The following is a 19,325-nucleotide window of genomic DNA, read 5'->3' as shown; positions in this document are numbered from 1 at the left end:
TGGCACCTGTTAGAAGTTAAGTACAAATTCCTAATTGGGTGGTTAACTTTAGATGATAATCAATTGTAAATCAGGTACATTACAAAACTGGAATTTATTTAACTCAGAATCACATTTCAGAACTAGATGAAATCACTATTCTAGAGATGTACTGTTTTGGGAAACTCAATCACCACAGGCTGGCCTGAAATAACAACACTGAGTCACAATTATATATTTCAAAACCAGTTTTTTCCCTTGATGACCAAAAGTGATGCTCAAAGCTAATTAGCAACTTTAATGTATCCTAGCTATTCCCTTCTTAATGATGACCTCACAGCTTATATGTTATATCATTGCTATTTACTTCCATATATTAAATTATATAACGCTATTTTTTCATCAACAGTTATTTTTTTTGATTCCTTTTGTGAGCAAGTTCTAAATTACAAATGTGGGGGAAGCCATGAAAATGGCAATTACTGTTCAAATCTCAGAGAGCTTATATGCAAATGAGGGACAAAAACTAGATATACAAAAATTGCATGAGAAGGTACATGCTATATGAGAACATACAGCAAAGAACTGGTCCCAACGGCAGGGAAAGTACTCCTAAAGAAGTGATATTTTAAGAAAGAAGATGCTATTCATGGAAAAAGGAAGAAAATATTTCAGGCAAAGAAAAAGAATATGTAGAAAGCTCAGCTGTGGTGCGTGGTGAATTGGTAATGGGTATTTCACAGGGACTACAGAAAGCATAGGTTGTGCAAAAATGAACAATGATGTAAGTAAATACATATTTTTACCCAGCAGGGAAAATGCCTGGATCCTAACTGAAGGTCATGCTAGTGAGAGCTTCGAATCCAGGAATGTCAGTGACAAGAGAAGGAGCTAGAAGTTGGCAGGGCATGGATTATGGATGCTAACATTTGGACTTTGTCCTAAAGATGAGTATTTTTGAATGGTTTGAGGGAAGGAGTGACATATTCTGTATTTTTTTTTTTTTTTGTCTTCATCAAAACAAAAGAAAACCACATCAGATGTTTCACTTGTTTGTAATTTCAGCAAAAAGTTTTAAGACAGTTTGGAACTTCTAGTTAAAATAAGTCTCTTAATTATTTGTGGATTTTAATTACCCATATTCTTCCTGACCTCCACAATCAAGGCTAATTGAAAATTGGTTGTAATTCAAGAAACTCTGTGAGGAAACTTAATAAAGTGAGGTATGTAACAGATGAAATCCTGATTTCTACTGAAAACTGAAGAACATATAAGTAACAGGCATTCCAATTTCTGATGGGAAATGGAGAGGCCCTGGTAAATATCAGTCATCCAGAGCAGCTATTTTGCTTAATCCCGTAAACTAGCTGCAGATGTTGGCTAAAACAGCTAGGCTTTGCATCTGTAATTTTAAAATTGTCTCATATTTCTAAAACCTGACTCCGTATGCACCGGATATCAATGACATGAATTATGAACCTCAGGAAGAAGAGAAGCACAAGAAATGCCAGAAGTGATAGGAGATAATATTTGGAGCGGTGGTAAGGTTATGTGTACAGGATGAGTGAAGGATGACACGGTTCCTTCCTCCAGGACATGGATCCTGCAACCAGGCATTTGAAAATGAAACCCTGCAAGTGAATGTACCAAACAAGAGGAAGTCATTTATAGATAGTTGAGTTCTCAAAACAAATCCTTCTTTTCCTTCCCCCGTCTGCCACTTTATAGCAGGTCAACAGGAAGAACAGAGTTGCTGAAGAAGGAAAAGGTTTTTGAAGAGAAAAAGAATTGAGAACCCAATTGTAGGTGGAAAATGCCTTATCTTAATTAAGAAAGTCATAATCAGTAGATTGGGGCAAGAAAAAATAAAATGACTTACATTAAACTCAGTTTTAGTTAGGTGAATGTTTTTTCCTAAGACATTTAGAATAGTCAAGACTTGAAAGTTAGAAAAGGGGCTGATGTGATAGAATTCTAAAAAGAATTTATGTGATATTGTAAACAAAGAATAAGCATAAGCATTAGAAATGACTTACTTTATGATGGCTGAATGCCATCAAACTAATTTTTATTAATGTATACTATTTCTAAATTGTGCTTCATCCAGGCAATGCAAATGGCAACACACTGAATAATCTACCCACAGGGGCATTCATTAATGACAGGTTAAGGTGTCAGGAGTCTTATCAACAATCAGGACAAAGACTTCAGCCAATTATTTGCTGAGACAAGAGCATAATGCAAAGCTTTAAGGAACTTCAGTTCAATTATGAAACCAGGACATGAATTTCCTGAAGAGGAAACATTCACCCTTTAGCATTTAGCCTAGTGGAATCCCAGAGGTGGGAAACAGTTTCATTGCTGAGTGAGTTGAGAAATGTCATAAGAACTTTGGGATTAAGACATTTTATTCCTTACTTTGACCAAAATTCTACATGCTTACATTTAATTCAAGAGATTACATCTGATAAGTTTCATTTCTTTTTTGCACTTACATTGTAGTTGGGGGAAATATATACTAGGCAAATAAACCACTTAGGCCTTTCCAGGATTTATTTTCAGATAAATCTGAGAACACTTAGAAATGCTCAAGCTAGTGCAACTTAATCACAACCTTCTTGCACATGTTACTCTCAAGAGAAAGTTAATATAATTTCACAGGACCTATGAGAGACCTATTCTTGCCAAATGTCTGGGGAGAGAAGTAAAAGGGGAACTTCATGATGGGTTGAGGGACTCATAGTAAATAAAATTTGGAACTGATATGTATAGCTACTATAACTGGGGAATCTGAGAATTTAAGATTAGAGGATACATTATTTTAGAAAAAAAAAAAAAAGACTGTTCCCAAATGGACTTATACCATCATAGACAAAACTTTAATAAATAATGATAAAACGTCCCAGCAATTTATACTAAGGGGATTAACCATGAGACTCAAGAGAAACACAGAGTCTGGAGTGATGTAGAGAATGAAGTCACAAAACTGAACACTAGATCCTTACCTACCTAACTGATGTAGTCAACAGAAACTTTCTTTTCTGTGACCATATATCTTAGGACTCTCTCCATGAAGTGGTTTAGGAACATAAAAATGTCTCTGCAGTTTAAGGCTCCTGGCTTAAGTATTTTGACTCAGGAAAAGTTCTGTAATGGTATTGCACCGAGTATGAAAAGATCTGTGCTTTAGGAGCTGAAATTGCAATTCGCCTTGGTCATGGTTAATTTGTGACATACTTAGGTTGGGTAGGTTTGGTTTAAATAGGAAAGCCATGAAAATAAATAACAAAAGAGCTCTACTAGAAATAAATATAAGAATTCCTGAGTTTCTATTTACTTCTGTTTTCACTGAGATAGACAGATACTTTCAAAATCTTTGTATACAGCATGGACATTATCACTAAAAAAAGATTCTGTGGCATCTTTATACTCAATGAGGTTTTATGATTAAAGGTTAGCACACTTTAATTTGCTAAACTGAAATGTCTGGGGTTCTCTCACTGTAATAAATAAATAAATTAGTTCCCTGTACTGTAGCCTCAGTATGTGAACTTGGTGAGAACCTAGTCCATTCCTTGTATTCCACTTTACCTTCCACTTGAGTTTCACCATCCTCTTAAGCTCCCATGTAGCTCCCATTCCCCTTGCTCTCAATAAACAGACTAGTCTCTGGTTTTATCAAGTAAATTGAGATCAACAGGAATGAGGAATATATACTCTTCTTTCCTTTCAATTTTTGTAACATTTATCTTGCTCTGGGAATTTTAATAATTTTACATACTCATTAACTTTGTCACATGTTCATTTGTAAATATATTCATTTACTTTTATAGAGAAAAAATGGGTTTTTTCAATTAATCTCTTATTTTCTTACATTGTTGTTCATTTTTGTGCAATGTTAGATTTCTCCCCTCAAGTGTAGGCCCAACAAATCTCACACCACATTTCTCATGAGCTGGCACCACAGACCCTAAGAACAAGTTCATTTTATAGACAAGCTGCGCTGATCTTAACTCCAATAGTAGCAAAATCAATTCAATAGCAAAACCACCCCCCCCCAATGACCAAGTAGAGATTAGACCAGAAAAGTAAGAATGTTTAGTAAGTTTATCAATATAATAAACTACATAATCTCTTCAATATGGGAGACCATGTTCATCTCACTGAAATTCAGTGCCCACTTCTGATAGAAACTTAGATACAAAGGAGTCAAGAAATTTATTTCTTCGTCATAATAAATATACTTTAAGCCAATAGCAAAAGGTGATAAACATTTCTGTAAATAAAGCATGTCTATTAATAAAAAAATTTCACTAAGTAAAAACATCCCCAGTCACATATAAAATAAGTACAAAATCCCATGTTACTTTATATTATTCTGAAAATAGAAATGAAGATTTCATTTTGTACAAACAAGCAGGATAAAAATTGTAACTGAAGTGAAAAGCCACCTGAAAATCTAGTAAACTCCACTGATACAAAATAAATGTTTAAAAAAACAATAGTTCTCACAAAGAAAGAAGGAAGCACAGTGGGCTATGAGTTTTTTGGTAGGGGGTGTACTATGGTGTTGAAACCTGATAGGTGGGATACTAATACTACTTCCATTAAAAAAAAGTAAGTTTATTTAAAGAAATAAAAACAAAAAAATCAATAGATCTCAGTTACCAACAAATAAGAAAATATCATTAAAATAAGATTCAATTTATCATTACTACAGAAGAGTATTCTGTTTACTTTAGATTTTAACAGATATGAGCTTACCTGTATTTAAGGGGGGGGGACTAGAAACTTATAATGATAAAGGAATTACCATTTGATTGATGAAAATAATAGAATATTTAAAACTCTGACATCTTCATTTATGGACTTTATAAAATCTAACCAAATTCAAATAGACTTGTAATTGGAAAATGACAAGATTTTCATCTTTAATAGAAAGAAAGACTAAATGACAAAAGTCAAATAAATTTCTGAAAAAAAAAAGTTAAAAGAAAAGAAATAAAGAAATGACCTAGCACGTATTAAAATGTATTAGACAGCTGCAATAACTAAAAAGTGTGTGAGTGTACAAAAACCAACAGGAGAAGGGACAGAATAAATAACCCAGATACAGATGTTAGGCTAAGAATTCATCTATGACCTTTACTAAGGTCAGAGTTGTGCCATTTATCCATTGTATGACTGAGTATGAACTATTTCACTTACCTAAGCTTCAATTACATCCTTTACAAAACAGCAAAAGTAACGGAACCTACTTCATAGCACCTGTTTTATTAGTATTGCCATTGTCAATAGTCATTGCATTGTCACAGTGTGCAAAGCACCTCTCTCAGTGTTCTACAAAATCCAATGTGTTTAATTCTTACCAGAATCCTAAGAGGTTTGTGCAATAATCATATTCCTTTTGCATGTTAAAAACTGATTTACAGAGAGATTAAGTAATTTGCCTGGGGCTGGTGAATAACAGAACCAGCTATTGAAGCCTAGCAATCAGTCTTCATAATCAACATTCTTAAACCCTATTTCTGCTTCCTAAGTTAGTGATTTACCTTCACCATGTGTCATGAAAAATCTCTGATGTATTTATGAGACAAATGTCAATAGTACCTTCCAAAAAATGCAGTCAATACAAAAGTGATTATTTAATCCCTCTTGAGAGATACTACCTTCCTAAAAATAAATAAAATATAAGAAATTGGACAAAGAAGAGAAATAGATAAACTGCAAAACATGTTTTTAAATTTAACTAAAAACACGGTAAGTAAAATCTTAAACAATAAAATTAGATACTAGTAATATGACATAAGATCAACTTTATTATTATATAAAATTCTGTCCAAATAGTCCAAAATAATAAAAATGAAAATACAAAGAGAATACATACAAAGACAAGAAAAGGATATTAGTTGTCAAAAAAATAATATTTTTGCATAAGTAAGATATAAGTGACTGAGGTTTAAAGGATGTCAGTATGACATAATGGAATAAGGAGGTTTTGATAGGCTTCTTCACTAAGCACAATGAGAAATCAATGATTGTTCAGATGAAATGTCACCAGTTTATTACCTGCTTTCCAGGACTGACCCACAGATATTTTTTTTCCCTGGGGTGGTGGGGAGGTTGGTGGTTCATTATGTGGCAGAAAAGGAAAAGTGAGTATTGTGGCCAGAATACCCATTCCAGTCAGTCAAACAGTCTGGGGGAGGTACAGACTGTGCAACACACAAATATTTTACAGATTTCCAAGTGAAGGTGAAGTTCAGTGCTGGGACCTTTTCTTCAGTCAGAGTCTGGCTGTTTGTTAGTACCATGAAGCATTGGCTCCTATACCCTCTCTCCTCAGGAACTGAAACTTTCTGAGACTGGAGAGAGAAAGGCTTACTGTGTATCATGGAGAGCAATGGCAAGGTAGCAGGGACCTGGAATGTGGGCTGCATTCAGCAATGTCTTGTCTGGAGGGGGAGAATAACAGTATAAGACTCTCCACACAGTTTGTCCCATACTCTTCCCCAAAACTGAGTCTAAGCTCTTCAGACTCCCACTTCCCTTCCCTCCCTCACCCACTATCCAGGCAAACAAAGATAAGCAAACAAAACTAAATTCATAGGGTCCCAACAGGAAAAATTAATAAGGCAACACAAATGGCTAGGAAATAAGGAGCCTGGGAATACAGGAAAAGAACATTGAAAAAAAAAAGATTAAATATCTGAGAGACAAATATAAAAACTCATAGATTAAAAGAGCTAATAAACATAGATTTTAGAATAATTATTATGAAGAATCTCAATTCACCAAAAATCAGCAAGTTCAGGATCTCAGAAAAGATATTCAGGAGCAGAAGGAGTTCTGCTGAACTCCTGATTAAAAAATAAATAAATAAATAAATAAATAAAAAGGCCCTCCCTGGTGGCGCAGCGAGTTAAAGCACTGTACAAAAAAGCTTAAGCCACTTCTGCATGAGTTCGATCCCTGCCTGCCCCGGAGGTGACCACATGGCATGGCAGACCTCTCCTGACCCGCCCGCTGCTCCCCTCAGCAGTGTACTTTGTCGATCTGCCTGTTCTGCTCCCCACTCTGTCCCTGGTGAATCCTCTCACCCTCCACATCTCTGTCCTGTATCCTCGTTCTGTACGAATAAATAAATAAATCTTAAAAAAAAAAAGATGCTGAATGAAATATTATGAAGACACGAAGACACACAGAGAAAACAAAGTAATTATCAAAAGCTAATGATAAAAAATATATTAAAAGCTGTTCAGAAAAAGAAAACATGTAAACATAAAAAAGTACCTCAATCAGGCTTTCATCAGACTTGTCAGCAAAACTTTATAAGCTAGAAGTGAGTAGAATGATATATTAACTATTGTAGTAAGTACAATGGAGAAATAAAGGATTTTCCTCACAAACAAAAACACTCCCAGATGTACCCTACAAGAAAAATGAAAAGTTCTTCTACCTAAAAAGAAAAAAACAAAAGATCACAAACTTCAAGCAAAGTGATAAATATTAATACTAAATCAGAACCATAAACAAGAATAAAACTGAAACAACAATAATATATACAATGGGAAGAAAAAAGAGAGAATCTATATAGTTGAATAATAATGAGTAAACACCAACACAGAAAACCACTACCTTAGATGTAGAAAGTTTGATACAATCCTCATGGTAACCACAAAACAAAAATCTGGAACAGAAACACTTAAAAAGTGGAGAAAATGGGAGATTCACCACAGAAAACCAACCAAATGAGAAGGTAGAAAACATGGAAAAAGAAACTGTGGAAATATAAAACAACCAAACAACAAAAGATAGAAAGGCAGTAATGAAGTGCCATATGTCAATAACTGCCCTAAATATGAATGGTTTGAATTTGCTAATCAAAAGACACAACGAGGTTGAATGAATTTAGAAAAAAGGGGGAATCCATCTATATTATAGATATAAGAGTTTCAAATCAGATCTAAAGACAGAGACTCATTGTAAGAAACTGGGGCAAAGGATTTCAAATCATTAACATAGAGGAAAAGGCAGAAGCATTTTTTTTATAAAGATTTATTTATTGATGCATATAGAAATGGGGTACAGGCCAGAGGTGCAGGGGTGATAAGAGGCTTCACCAGAGATAGAGTAGGGAGCAGAACAGGCAGATCAACAAAGTCCACTGCTGAGGGAAGCAGCGGGCGGGTCAGGAGAGGTCTGCCACGCCATGTGGGTCACCTCCGATGCGGGCAGGAATCGAACTCATGTGGAAGTGATTTTAGCTTCTTAGTGCTGTGTTTTACCCGCTGCGCCACCAGGGAGGGCCCGCAGGAACATTATTTATGCATCTGATAAATTATACTTTCTGCCACAAAAGGTAATAGATTTCAAAGGGATACCATATAATGATCAAGGGAACAAATTCATCAAGAAGATATAACTGTCACTGATATTTACATACCCAGCACAGGGAGACACACACACACACACACACACACACACACACATATACCACACACACATACATAAATCAATGAACAGACTTAAAGCAAGACATATTAACCATAATAAGAGTAGGGAATCTAAACACACTGTTTATATGAATGGATATTCATAGAGCATCACACAGATATAAAGTAAATAAACAAATAGTGGTGACCATAGGTGAAGTAACTTATCAAACTAACATATTCAGAAAACTCCAGCCCAAAATAAATGAGTCACTTTCTGTTCAAGTACACATGGAACATCCTCATGGACAAATTGTGTTGAAAAACAAAACAAGCTTCAGTAAATGTATGAAGACTGAAATCATATAAAACTTTTCTTATCACAATGGTATGAAGCTAAAAATCACCACAGAAAGAAAACTGAAAAAAAAAAAAACCCAGAGACTAAACAAATGCTTCAAATAACTCCTGGATCAACCAAGAAATTGAAGGAAAAATAAAAAGTTATCTGAAGACAAACAATAATGAAGTGAGCTATCCTATCTTATAAGATACAGAAAAAAATGGTAGAAACAGGGAAATCCATAACAATGTAAGCCCACATCAAGTAAAAAACTTCAAGTAAAAACATTTTCAAGTAAAAAAATTAACCTTATACCAGAGGAAACTAGACAAAGAACAAAGAAACCAAACTCAGTAGAAGTAAGGAACTAATAAAAATTAGAGTGAGAATAAATGAAATAGAAGCCAAAAAGATAATACAAAAGATCAATAAAGTCAAAGCTGTTTCTTTGAAAGAATAAATGAAATTGATAGTCTTACCTAGGTTCTCTTAGAAAATTAGAGAAAACTCTAATAAAAAGTCAGAAATGAAAGAGACAAAGTTCCAGGAGATTATACAAAAACAAAGGATCACGAGAGACTACTATGAATACTTATACACAAACTGGAAAATCTAGACGAAATGGACAACTTTTTAGACTCATACAACCTTCCAAGACTGAACCAGGATGAAATAGATAGCTTTAACAAAATAATCACAGGTACAGAAATTGACCAGATGATATTGCTAGTGAATTCTACCAGCATTCAAAGATCTAGTATACCTATTCTCAAACTCTTCCAAAAAATCAGAGGACGAAATATCCCAAACACATTTTAGAAGGCCAACATTACCCTGATCCCAAAACCAGACAAGGGTGACACAAAAAAAAGAAAATAATGGACAAAGATTCAAATGTCCTCCATAAAATCTTGGCAAACTGAACCCAGCAATGCATTAAGAGAATCATACGTCATGACTAAGTGGCATTCATTGTAGGGATGCATGGAAGTTTAAAGATATACAAATCAATGAAAATAATTCACCATATCAACAAAAACAGAGATAAAAATCACATGATCATATCCATAGATGTCCAATCAATGTCAAAAGGAGTTGATAAAATCCAACACCTATTTTATGATAAATATGTGATCAGCAGGAAAAATAATTTAATTCATATAGTTTAACATTTAAAGCTATTGGAATAAAACAAACATAGCAAAATATGAATGCCACAAAAATTTCAAAAATTGTCTAAATGAAAATTATAAATATTTGTTTTATAATGTACAATAAAGTAGAGGTCAAATGATAGAAGAACAAAAAATAATTTCACACTATGAATGCACACAAGACTATAAAAAATCCTAGAAGCCTGGGCCCTCCCTGGTGGTGCAGCCGGTTAAAGCACAGCACAGAGAAGCTTAAGCCACTTCCGCATGAGTTCGATCCCCGCCTGCCTGCCCCAAAGGAGACCACATGGCATGGCAGACCTCTCCTGACCCGCCCGCTGCTCCCCTCAGCAGTGTATTTCGTCAATCTGCCTGTTCTGTACCCCACTCTGTGTCTAGGGAATCCTCTCACCCTCCGCATCTCTGGCCTGTACCCCAGTTCTGTACGAATAAGTAAAATAAATCTTTAAAAAAAAAATCCTAGAAGCCTGTAAGAAAACAACAATCCCTTAAAAAATGGGCAAAAGACAAGATTAGAAATTTCACAGAAGAGGGGATATAAATGTCTATTAAATATCACAAATTGTGATCCATAATTTGTAATTTGTGAAATGCACATTGATATATTATTTCCTCCATCACAGGGAATAATCTAAAATTCACCCTAACCTAAAATTATATAAAATACAATTTTCCACTATTAACAATTCAAGTATTTGAATATACAGCTGCTGAATATGGTTCAACTGATCTGGAGAAACTGGAAACAACACTGATGCCTGTTCTTAGAGGAATGGTTAAATTGATTAAGGCATATTTATACTGTGGAATATACTATGCAGTGGTAAAAGAAAGTTTGTCATCTTTTGTCTGTATACTTATATTTTTTAAGACAGATGATTAAATGGATAAAGTAAGTTCAACTTGAAATATCTTTAATAAGCATCAACCACAGATGAGGCTCATCAATGAGCAGAAGAGATAAAAGCCCTTGCCTTAGTGGAGTTCACTTTATCACATGAAAGATGTATACTGTGGCCATTCATATCCTTGAAAATCACAAAATCAAGTGTCTTCCTGTATGCATGTATACATGTATATAGTATTTATATGTGTATGTATATAAATATATTCTGAAGTAGTAACAGCAATTATACCTATGAAGGTGAGTAGAAACTGTGGGATATCAAATTATATTTATTTTAAGTACATCACTTAACTTTTTCAGAATGAGAGTATGTGTTTGTATATCTTGTATAACTTAAAAGAAAATTATTGCTTCAAAATATATGTTACATTGAAACTTTGTGCTACACAAGTTGTATATTGCATTTAAGGGAAGGGTTAAATAAAAAAACTAAAGAAAACTGGAGGCATAACTTCTGTTTTTCTAGGGTAAAAGCTCTATTCTGACCAACAATGCAAAAGTCCAGAGCATGAGCTAGCTGGTAAGGAATGGGAATGACAACAACCTTACCACAATAGTGCTGCAGTAGACTTGGGTGAGACATCCAGCAGCTAACCACTGGAATTCCAGGCATAGAATCAGGCGCAATACGGGATAGAGTCTGGGTCAAGGGGTAACTAGAAGTATCTATCATAGGTTTGGCCTGTGAGAAACTCCCCAGAGGGGGAAAACCAGCAACATATGGGTGTTGGCTGAGTAGCATCAACCATCTAGGGGTTTGTGAAGGAATAGAGTACAAACTTCTCTGGGAATGTGGAGTGGAAATTAAGAAGTGGAAATCAAAACAATGAGGGTTACTCATCTGGGACCAAGGAAATGATACAATCCCAATGTCTATAAACACTGAAAACAGTCATAAACAGGATGACATTGGGATGGCACTAATCTATTAAATCAGGGGAATATTCAGATCTAAACTTAAAGTGGTTAATAAAATAATAGTTGAAGATAACAAAACTTTAGAATATTATTAAAACCACAGGGAATTCAAATCTTACAGGTATTTAACTTACTTGGAAACCTACACACACACACACACACACACACTCTATTAAAAAGAGAGACAGGCAAAGAAGACAAAAGGGACAGAGGGAGGAGAAGAGGGAAGGAGGGAGGGAGAAAAGATAACAGAGGGTTCAGCAGGAGAGACGAGAGGAGAAACTCTTTGTCCAGGTCCACATTCCCCTGGTAAAACAAGTCTCCTTCCTCTCTCTCCCCTTCTTTTCCCCCAAGAAAGTCATGTGAGCACAGGAGACCCTTACCAAGGACCTGACAATATGGCCTCAGATAGCCAGTCTCCAGAACCATGAAAAGATAAATGTCTGTTGTTTCAGTCACTCAGTCTATGGTATTCTGTTATAGCAAGCCAAAATGACTAAAACAGTATGATTAATTTATATAAACCCAAGTTAACTCTATTCAGGTCAACCAGTTTTCACATAAGAAATAATAAGACTGGGCCCTCCCTGGTGGCACAGCGGGTTAAAGCACAGCACTGAGAAGCTAAAGCCACTTCCGCATGAGTTCGATACCTGCCTGTCCCGGAGGTGACCACATGGCACGGCAGACCTCTCCTGACCCGCCCGCTGCTCCCCTCAGCAGTGTACTTTGTTGATCTGCCTGTTCTGCTCCCCACTCTGTCTATGGTGAAACCTCTCGCCGCCCCTGAGCCTCTGGCCTGTACCCCAGTTCTGTATGCACAAAATAAATAAATATTAAAAAAAAAAGAAAGAAATAATAGGACAGAGATAGGCGTGGAAGGAAGGAGCCATGTGAAGACAAGGGCAGAGACCACAAGCCAAAGAATGTCAGGAGATCCCAGAAGGTAGAGAGACCAGGAAAGATTCTCTCCTAGAATTTTCACAAGGAGAATGACCTGCCAATACCTTGATTTCAAGATTTCCACCCTCTAGGCCTACAGGGATTCAATTCTGTTGATTTAAGCCACTCGGTTTGTGGGGTTTGTTGTTGTTGTTATAGCCAAACTAGAAAATTAATACACTAAGAAAATAATAGTTTCAGAATTAGTACATAACTAAAGACTTAAGTGTCAGACTATGTGACAATAAGCAATGTTATTATTATCCAAGCAGTAAAAGAAAAACAATTAAGAACAATAGACCTCATTTTACACAAAAGGTACATGCTAGAACAGTTGTGACATATGCATGTTGGCATGACAAATTATAGCCACACTGACTTGAATTGAATAATTTTAGAAATTTATCTCTCCCGTGCAATCCAATACAGCTAGTAAAAATTACATTTACATTTCTTTGTTGATAAGAGGAAGCATTTTAGGATTATACATTCTGAAAGGATATATAAAAGGAAGGCACAAACCTGAGAATTTTTAATTATTCAGCTATTTCCTTAAAAATGAGTCCTAACACCTCATTTATGACTCTTAAATTTTTTTAAATAAAATCGGCTACTTTAAAGAGCAATAGAGAATAAAAACTTACTCATTTCCTATAGGTAGTGTCTTTTAAGTACTTTTAATCAGATGACCTTGGTAAAGTGCTGCATGTTAAAATATTGGGGTGGACATCACACCAGTAAGAATAGCACATCTTGAAACAACTAGTAACAACAAATGTTGGCAAGGATGTGGAGAAAAGGAACTCTCCTGCACTGCTGGTGGGAATGCAAACTTGTACAACCACTATAGAAAACTGTTTGGATGTTTCTCAAACTGCTAAAAATGTTGCTTCCATATGACCCAGCAATCCCACTACTAGGTATCTACACAAAAACACTGATTCAAAAGATACCTGCACCCCCATGTTTATTGCTGCTTTACTTACAACAGGAAAGACATGGAATCAACTCAAATGCCCAAAAGAAGATGACTGGATTAAAAAGATGTGGTACATATACACAATGAAATGTTACTCAGGAATCAAAAAAGATTAACACATGCCTTTTGCAGCAACATGGATAGAGCATGCTTAGTGAAATAAGTCAGAAAGAAAAAGAAAGCTACCAGATGGTTTCACTCATAGTGGGAGTATAAAAGAAAATAATAATGATGATGATGAACAACTATATACCAGAGACATTTTACAGGGGTGGAATGGGGAATGGGATCAAAAATGGAGTGGGGAATGGGATCAAAAATGGAGCGTGCACTGGACTATGGTAATGGCACATTTGGTGGTGGGAAGCCCACGAGATTACAACTGAGAAGGAAAAAGGCCAAAATGATGTAAAAATAAACATATTATTTAAAAAATATTGGGGTGGCAGGTACAGAAAAATACAAATATATAACAACAGTAATCATAGCAAACACTTAAAAAGGGACTATCAGTCAGCTGTGTTTGTTACCTCACTTATATTATCTTATTTAATATTTATAAAATCCTCATGAAACAGTAATTATTACTATAAACATATTACAGATGAGATACCCGAGGGAAATTGTATAGTTGTAGGATTATTGTTTTAAAAGAAACCAAGAAGAGGGAGAAGAGGAAGAAAAACCTTTAGTATCTTAGGAAAATCATTATATTTAACCAATAAATGAATCATAGGGTTTTAATAATGAGATATTAATTCTTATATTTCTCTAAGAAGACAACATAAAAAAATCCTATTGTTCAAATTAAATTGTACTCTCCAAGTACCTGGGACTATAAGCTACCATGCACTTCCTCCAGTAACTCTCCTTCCAGTAACATTCAAGGTGAGAGAGGAGCCCATACCCATTCCCAGTTCATGTGGTCTAACTTAAGTCAATCAGTGTATGTCATTTCTCTGACCACAGTGAATAGCCCAGGACCAAACACATGATCCAAGCCTGTTTAATTAGAAAAAACCTCAAGGGTTTGTTTGTTTGTTTATCTGGAAATTCTGGGAGAACATTTATTTCTGCTGGATTCAAACTATGAAGAAAATACCCCCAGGAACTGTCATATTACAATCCTTTGAGGTCCAAGAATGAAATCAACAGTAAACACCTTTCTTCATAAAGAGCTCCACCATCTCACCTGTGCTTATCAGATATCAGGACTGCATTGGTGATCATTCCCAGGCCTCATCCCTATCTGACATACTGCATCCTCCTACTTAACACCTACTGAATTCAACTTCTTATACCCAATACAAATAGCCTTGCACAGATCACCATAATCTCTTGTCCACAACAGGCTGATTACTAGTCTCTTTTTCTCTATTCTTGTCCTCCCCTCAAAACCTTTCTCTACTCTCTAAGCAAAATGATCTTTCAAAATTAATGATTGTGCCTAACCTTACAATGATATTCCACTACCTTCAGCATCACAAAAATATGGTTATTGCAAAGCTTAGGACCTAGTAAAAGATGATGAAAAACAGTAAGATAACCAGACAATAGATAATAGCAACACATTATGGGGGGAAGTGACTTTAGAGTAAAAAGTCAGAGTAGTCTCTTCCATAAATGACATTACAGTGTGGCTAGAGGATCAAAAGGAGACAGGCTTGGAAAAAGAGGAAGACTTCCATTTGCTTACTTACCGTCATCCTTACTGGCCTATAAGCCAGAGTGCAGGGTCCATTCTGGTCTGAACAGCTACCATAGTTCTGGTCACTTATAAGTTTTGAATATATAGTTGATAAGTGAAGGGATGAATGAAACTTAAGTTTAAGCTTAAATTTTGGGAGAGTATAATTTAAGGTTAATTGTGTGCTCACAGTTGTTTTTTAATACACTTGTTGCATCAATTTGTGAAATCTCTAAGACAAATTTCTAGGCAGATAAAATTCTAAATTCTAAGCACATTCAGACCTTAAAAAAAAAAAAAGCTTGCTTTCCTCAAATCTTTCTAAAATATTTCAGGACAGACTCTACACACCCATCCCTTAGAGTCAGGGTATTAGAATAGATGGCTCACTTGGCAGGAAAGTACAACATATCTCAGCCTGACCAACCTTAAAAAACCAGCAATAGGGGGCTCTCCCTGGTGGTGCAACAAGTTAAAGCATGACATTAGAAGCTCTTTGAGACCACTGCAGCATGAGTTCAATCCCCTACCAGGGAGCTGATCCCACATGGCAAGGCAGACCTCTCCTGACCTGCCCACTGCTCCCCTCAGCAGTGTACTTTAGTACATCTGGCTGTTCTGCTCCCCACTGTCTCTAGTGAATCCCCTCACCGCTCCTGCACCTCTGGCCTGTATCCCAGTTCTGTAAGCATAAATAAAATCTTGAAAAAAAAAAACAGTAATAGCTTTGAGATCCTTGACAAACAAAATCTGTCAATCTGAGATATTCATTTTCATAGCAAAGATGGTTTCAAGTAATTACGTTACAGGGCAACCTAGTGTGGACTGGACTGCCTGTCTGTGGGTCCTCACCTGCGCAATTAAAATTTAATTGTCCTGCAGGCACACACAAAAGGGTCAATAATGGGTTTATTTACAAAAGGGGAAAGGAAAAGGAACAACCCAGGGCAAGAGAGAGAGAGACAAGGTAATTAAAACATCCCACCAGCTCAGCTGACTCTGAGCTCCAGTAACACACTGATAGATACCAGCCATGCGGTCCTGAGAAAGAGCGCATAGAACATAACACCCTATTTAACTCCTAAAGTCCCCCAGAATGCCTGCTTGGGTCCTCGCAGTTCTCTCCTTGGTATTGCTGGGTGTTGTAGTTTCCAATCACTGGAGTAGGGGGTACAGTCCAGAAAGTCATAGTAAGGGGTGGGGTCCACAAAACTCTGCAGAGTTCCTTTAGGACATCCTTCCCCTCTAACAATTAAAGTTCATTTCTTCTAAATGGAATTAAAATAGTGAAGTTCTGCTTAAATTTTATTTTATTACATTAGATTGCTACTGGAAAAATAAGATATTCAGGTTATAATCCCTTTCTTGCAAAGAAAAGAGTTAAATAAAAAAATGGCAGCAAAACCTGGCCTGATGTGAAAATATTTATATCTTTCCTTTAATCTAGTTGATGTGACTACTCATTTGTTTCACAGCAGAAATATAAAGTATTCAATTAGAGGGTTGTGCCTATAACCTCACAGGAATTTTGGGTAATATATAATATATGCAATTTATAATTTTTCAAAAGCCCAAAAAAAAACAGACCTTCAAGGCACACCTGGCCCCAAGAGTTTTGAATAAGGGATCTGCATTCTATTACAACACTGACCCAATTCTATTATTTTCAGTTGTAAAACTTCCATAATATGTAGGCTTTGAAGTACCTAACAAAAGCAATGTCTCAGAAATGCAATTAACATTATTTTAGCATTTGGAAGTAATAAAATTTGTAACTATTCTGAGTTTCCTTTGAGATATGATTGAAAGTTTGATTTATGCCACTATACTGTTGGTTTTCCAGTAAGAAATATTTCTATGAACAAGAGATACTTTGGACCGAGAGGAAATATTCATAGGAAGATCCTTTAGCCTATACCTAGTCTTAATAAAGGTGTTGCAATCCAAACCAGAATAATTTTCCATAACTTATAATTTCCCAAAGTATTTTATTGTTCTCATTTTATAATTTTTTAATACTTTAGACATTTTCCCTGGAAATTTTCAAGTAGCAGCACCTGCCTGCTAGAAACAAGGTTTTCTACACTCTGCAGGGCACAGAGTCAGTCACCTGCAAACCTTACTAGGTTTATCACCTAGAGAGATATTTTCTATTCTCCCCATCATACAATTGAGTAAACTCAGGCTTAATTTGTCCAAGACTATTAAGTTAACAGAACTACTTCTGACTACTAAGTAACAGAACAAAATTAGAACCCAGGTATGTCTGATTCCAAAGTCTGTATTTCAAAATACCCTGGTGTACATAATTAACCATGCTCCAAACTCATTCCCAATTTGTACATAGTTGGAACACAGAAGGAACACTCTATAACTTCTCTATCCATTGCAGAAATGGAAAACACCTACACTAGTCATGTGAAAGTCTCTTCACACTGCTAGAAGATGAAGATGTATGGTTTTAAAAGAATCAACTTTAACACAATAGAATACATTGATGTGATTTTGGTTTTCATTTTATTATTTTTAAAAAATAAGTAAAAATAATTGGAATTAATTTGACTTATCACAAATACAACATAGTCAGATGGTCAATATTCACCTACCTTTTAGAAGGGTCATCTACATTAATGGGAAATATTATCATATATGGGAAAGAGAAAGATTTGCATCTTACAACAACACAGCATAGGAGGACAGAGATGAAGATCATTAATGATTTTAATTATTTTAAGGCTTGTTAATATTAGAGAAATATCAAAGCACCCACAGTGTTAAAGGTTTATTATTATAGCATTTTAGAGTTTACTAGTTCATACCTTTCAATCACAGCAAATTATTAGCAGTGAAGGGATGAACCCTCTTAAGAGGATTTTTATTTCAATGATAGGATGTTATGAACAAGACAACCTAAGTTTAAAAAAATTAGTAGCAAGCGCTAGTTGAGTTAATCAGTTAAAGACAAACTGTGCCCTTGGGAAGCTAAATGAAAAAGCAACAGTAAAGCTTACAGAACTTAGCTCGTACAATTTGCCTTGAAGGCGGAAGATTGGTTCCCTGAAATAGCAAAGAATTATATGCTTTAGTTCAGAAAAAAATAAGTTTTTAAAATAAAGTCTGTTATTACCTCTTCTCCTTTCAAAACAATGGAAAAAAATTTAGAGCAGAGGTTTCAATTTGTTAAATAATTGTACCTCTGAAGTAAAAAAAAAAAAAAGTAAAGCTATAAAGTCATCATTGTTTTGACTTGAAAAGAAATAACAATGCAAATACTCATTATCACATAGAACATAGAAGAAAACAGCAAACTGTCAGAGTTAATGCAATCTCTGCAGAGCGCTATTAGTCAGAGACAGCCGGCCAGCCCAAAACACAAAAACTCAAAAGATCAGATCTTAGGAATTAACATCTTCATTAACCAACAGGAATTTGGTGTGGCAGAGATTGAATCCAACCACTGCGGTCTTTATGAGCTGTCCCTTCACTGTTACCAAGCTGTGCAAATGTGTGAACTAGTCAGCAGCACCAGAAAGCTCATGCAACTACTCACCATATTTTAATCTTGAACTGATTCACAAATTCTATGTTAAATCAAGTTTAGGGGTAATGTAAGCAAGCAAAGTAGGACACAAAGAGTCAAATTTGAAAAGCAGAGCAAATAGCGGAAAAGTTACTTAAAATAAATCAACATGGTTAACTGCATAAAATAGCAAAAAAAAAAAAAAGGCAATTCACTCCAAAATCTTTAAAAGCAAAACCAAAATAAAACAAAAAGTTGCATCTCCAGCAAAATTTGCACATGATTAATTTGCATTTAAAAAATAGTCAATCAAGCCATTTAGTTCAAATTCTTTGCAGCAAGCATGCATTGATTTTTTTAAAAAACAATTCCTACCTGATTTCCAATTGTGTTTTTCTTGTGAACCTGACTGCTCCTCTGCTGAGCACTGAGAAAAGCAA

General features: G+C 35.4%; 1 protein-coding gene across 5 annotated transcripts in view; it reads right to left on the bottom strand.

Moving 5' to 3' along the window:
* Positions 1 to 19,325, bottom strand: part of DNM3 (dynamin 3) — a 484,254-nt gene that overhangs the window by 256,969 nt on the left and 207,960 nt on the right. For all 5 annotated transcript variants that reach the window (XM_012728988.1, XM_004688484.2, XM_004688483.2 and 2 more), the window contains exon 13: positions 19,261 to 19,312. In XM_012728988.1, the coding sequence (XP_012584442.1) occupies positions 19,261 to 19,312 (52 nt within the window). The remainder of the gene's footprint in view (positions 1 to 19,260; positions 19,313 to 19,325) is intronic.

The sequence above is a fragment of the Condylura cristata genome, unplaced genomic scaffold (genome assembly GCF_000260355.1).
Source record: "Condylura cristata isolate star-nosed mole 26May11 unplaced genomic scaffold, ConCri1.0 scaffold00024, whole genome shotgun sequence".
NCBI classification, from domain to species: Eukaryota; Metazoa; Chordata; class Mammalia; order Eulipotyphla; family Talpidae; genus Condylura; species Condylura cristata.
The sequence above is the reverse complement of the archived record's forward strand: the minus strand, read 5'-3'. Positions and strand labels throughout refer to the sequence as shown.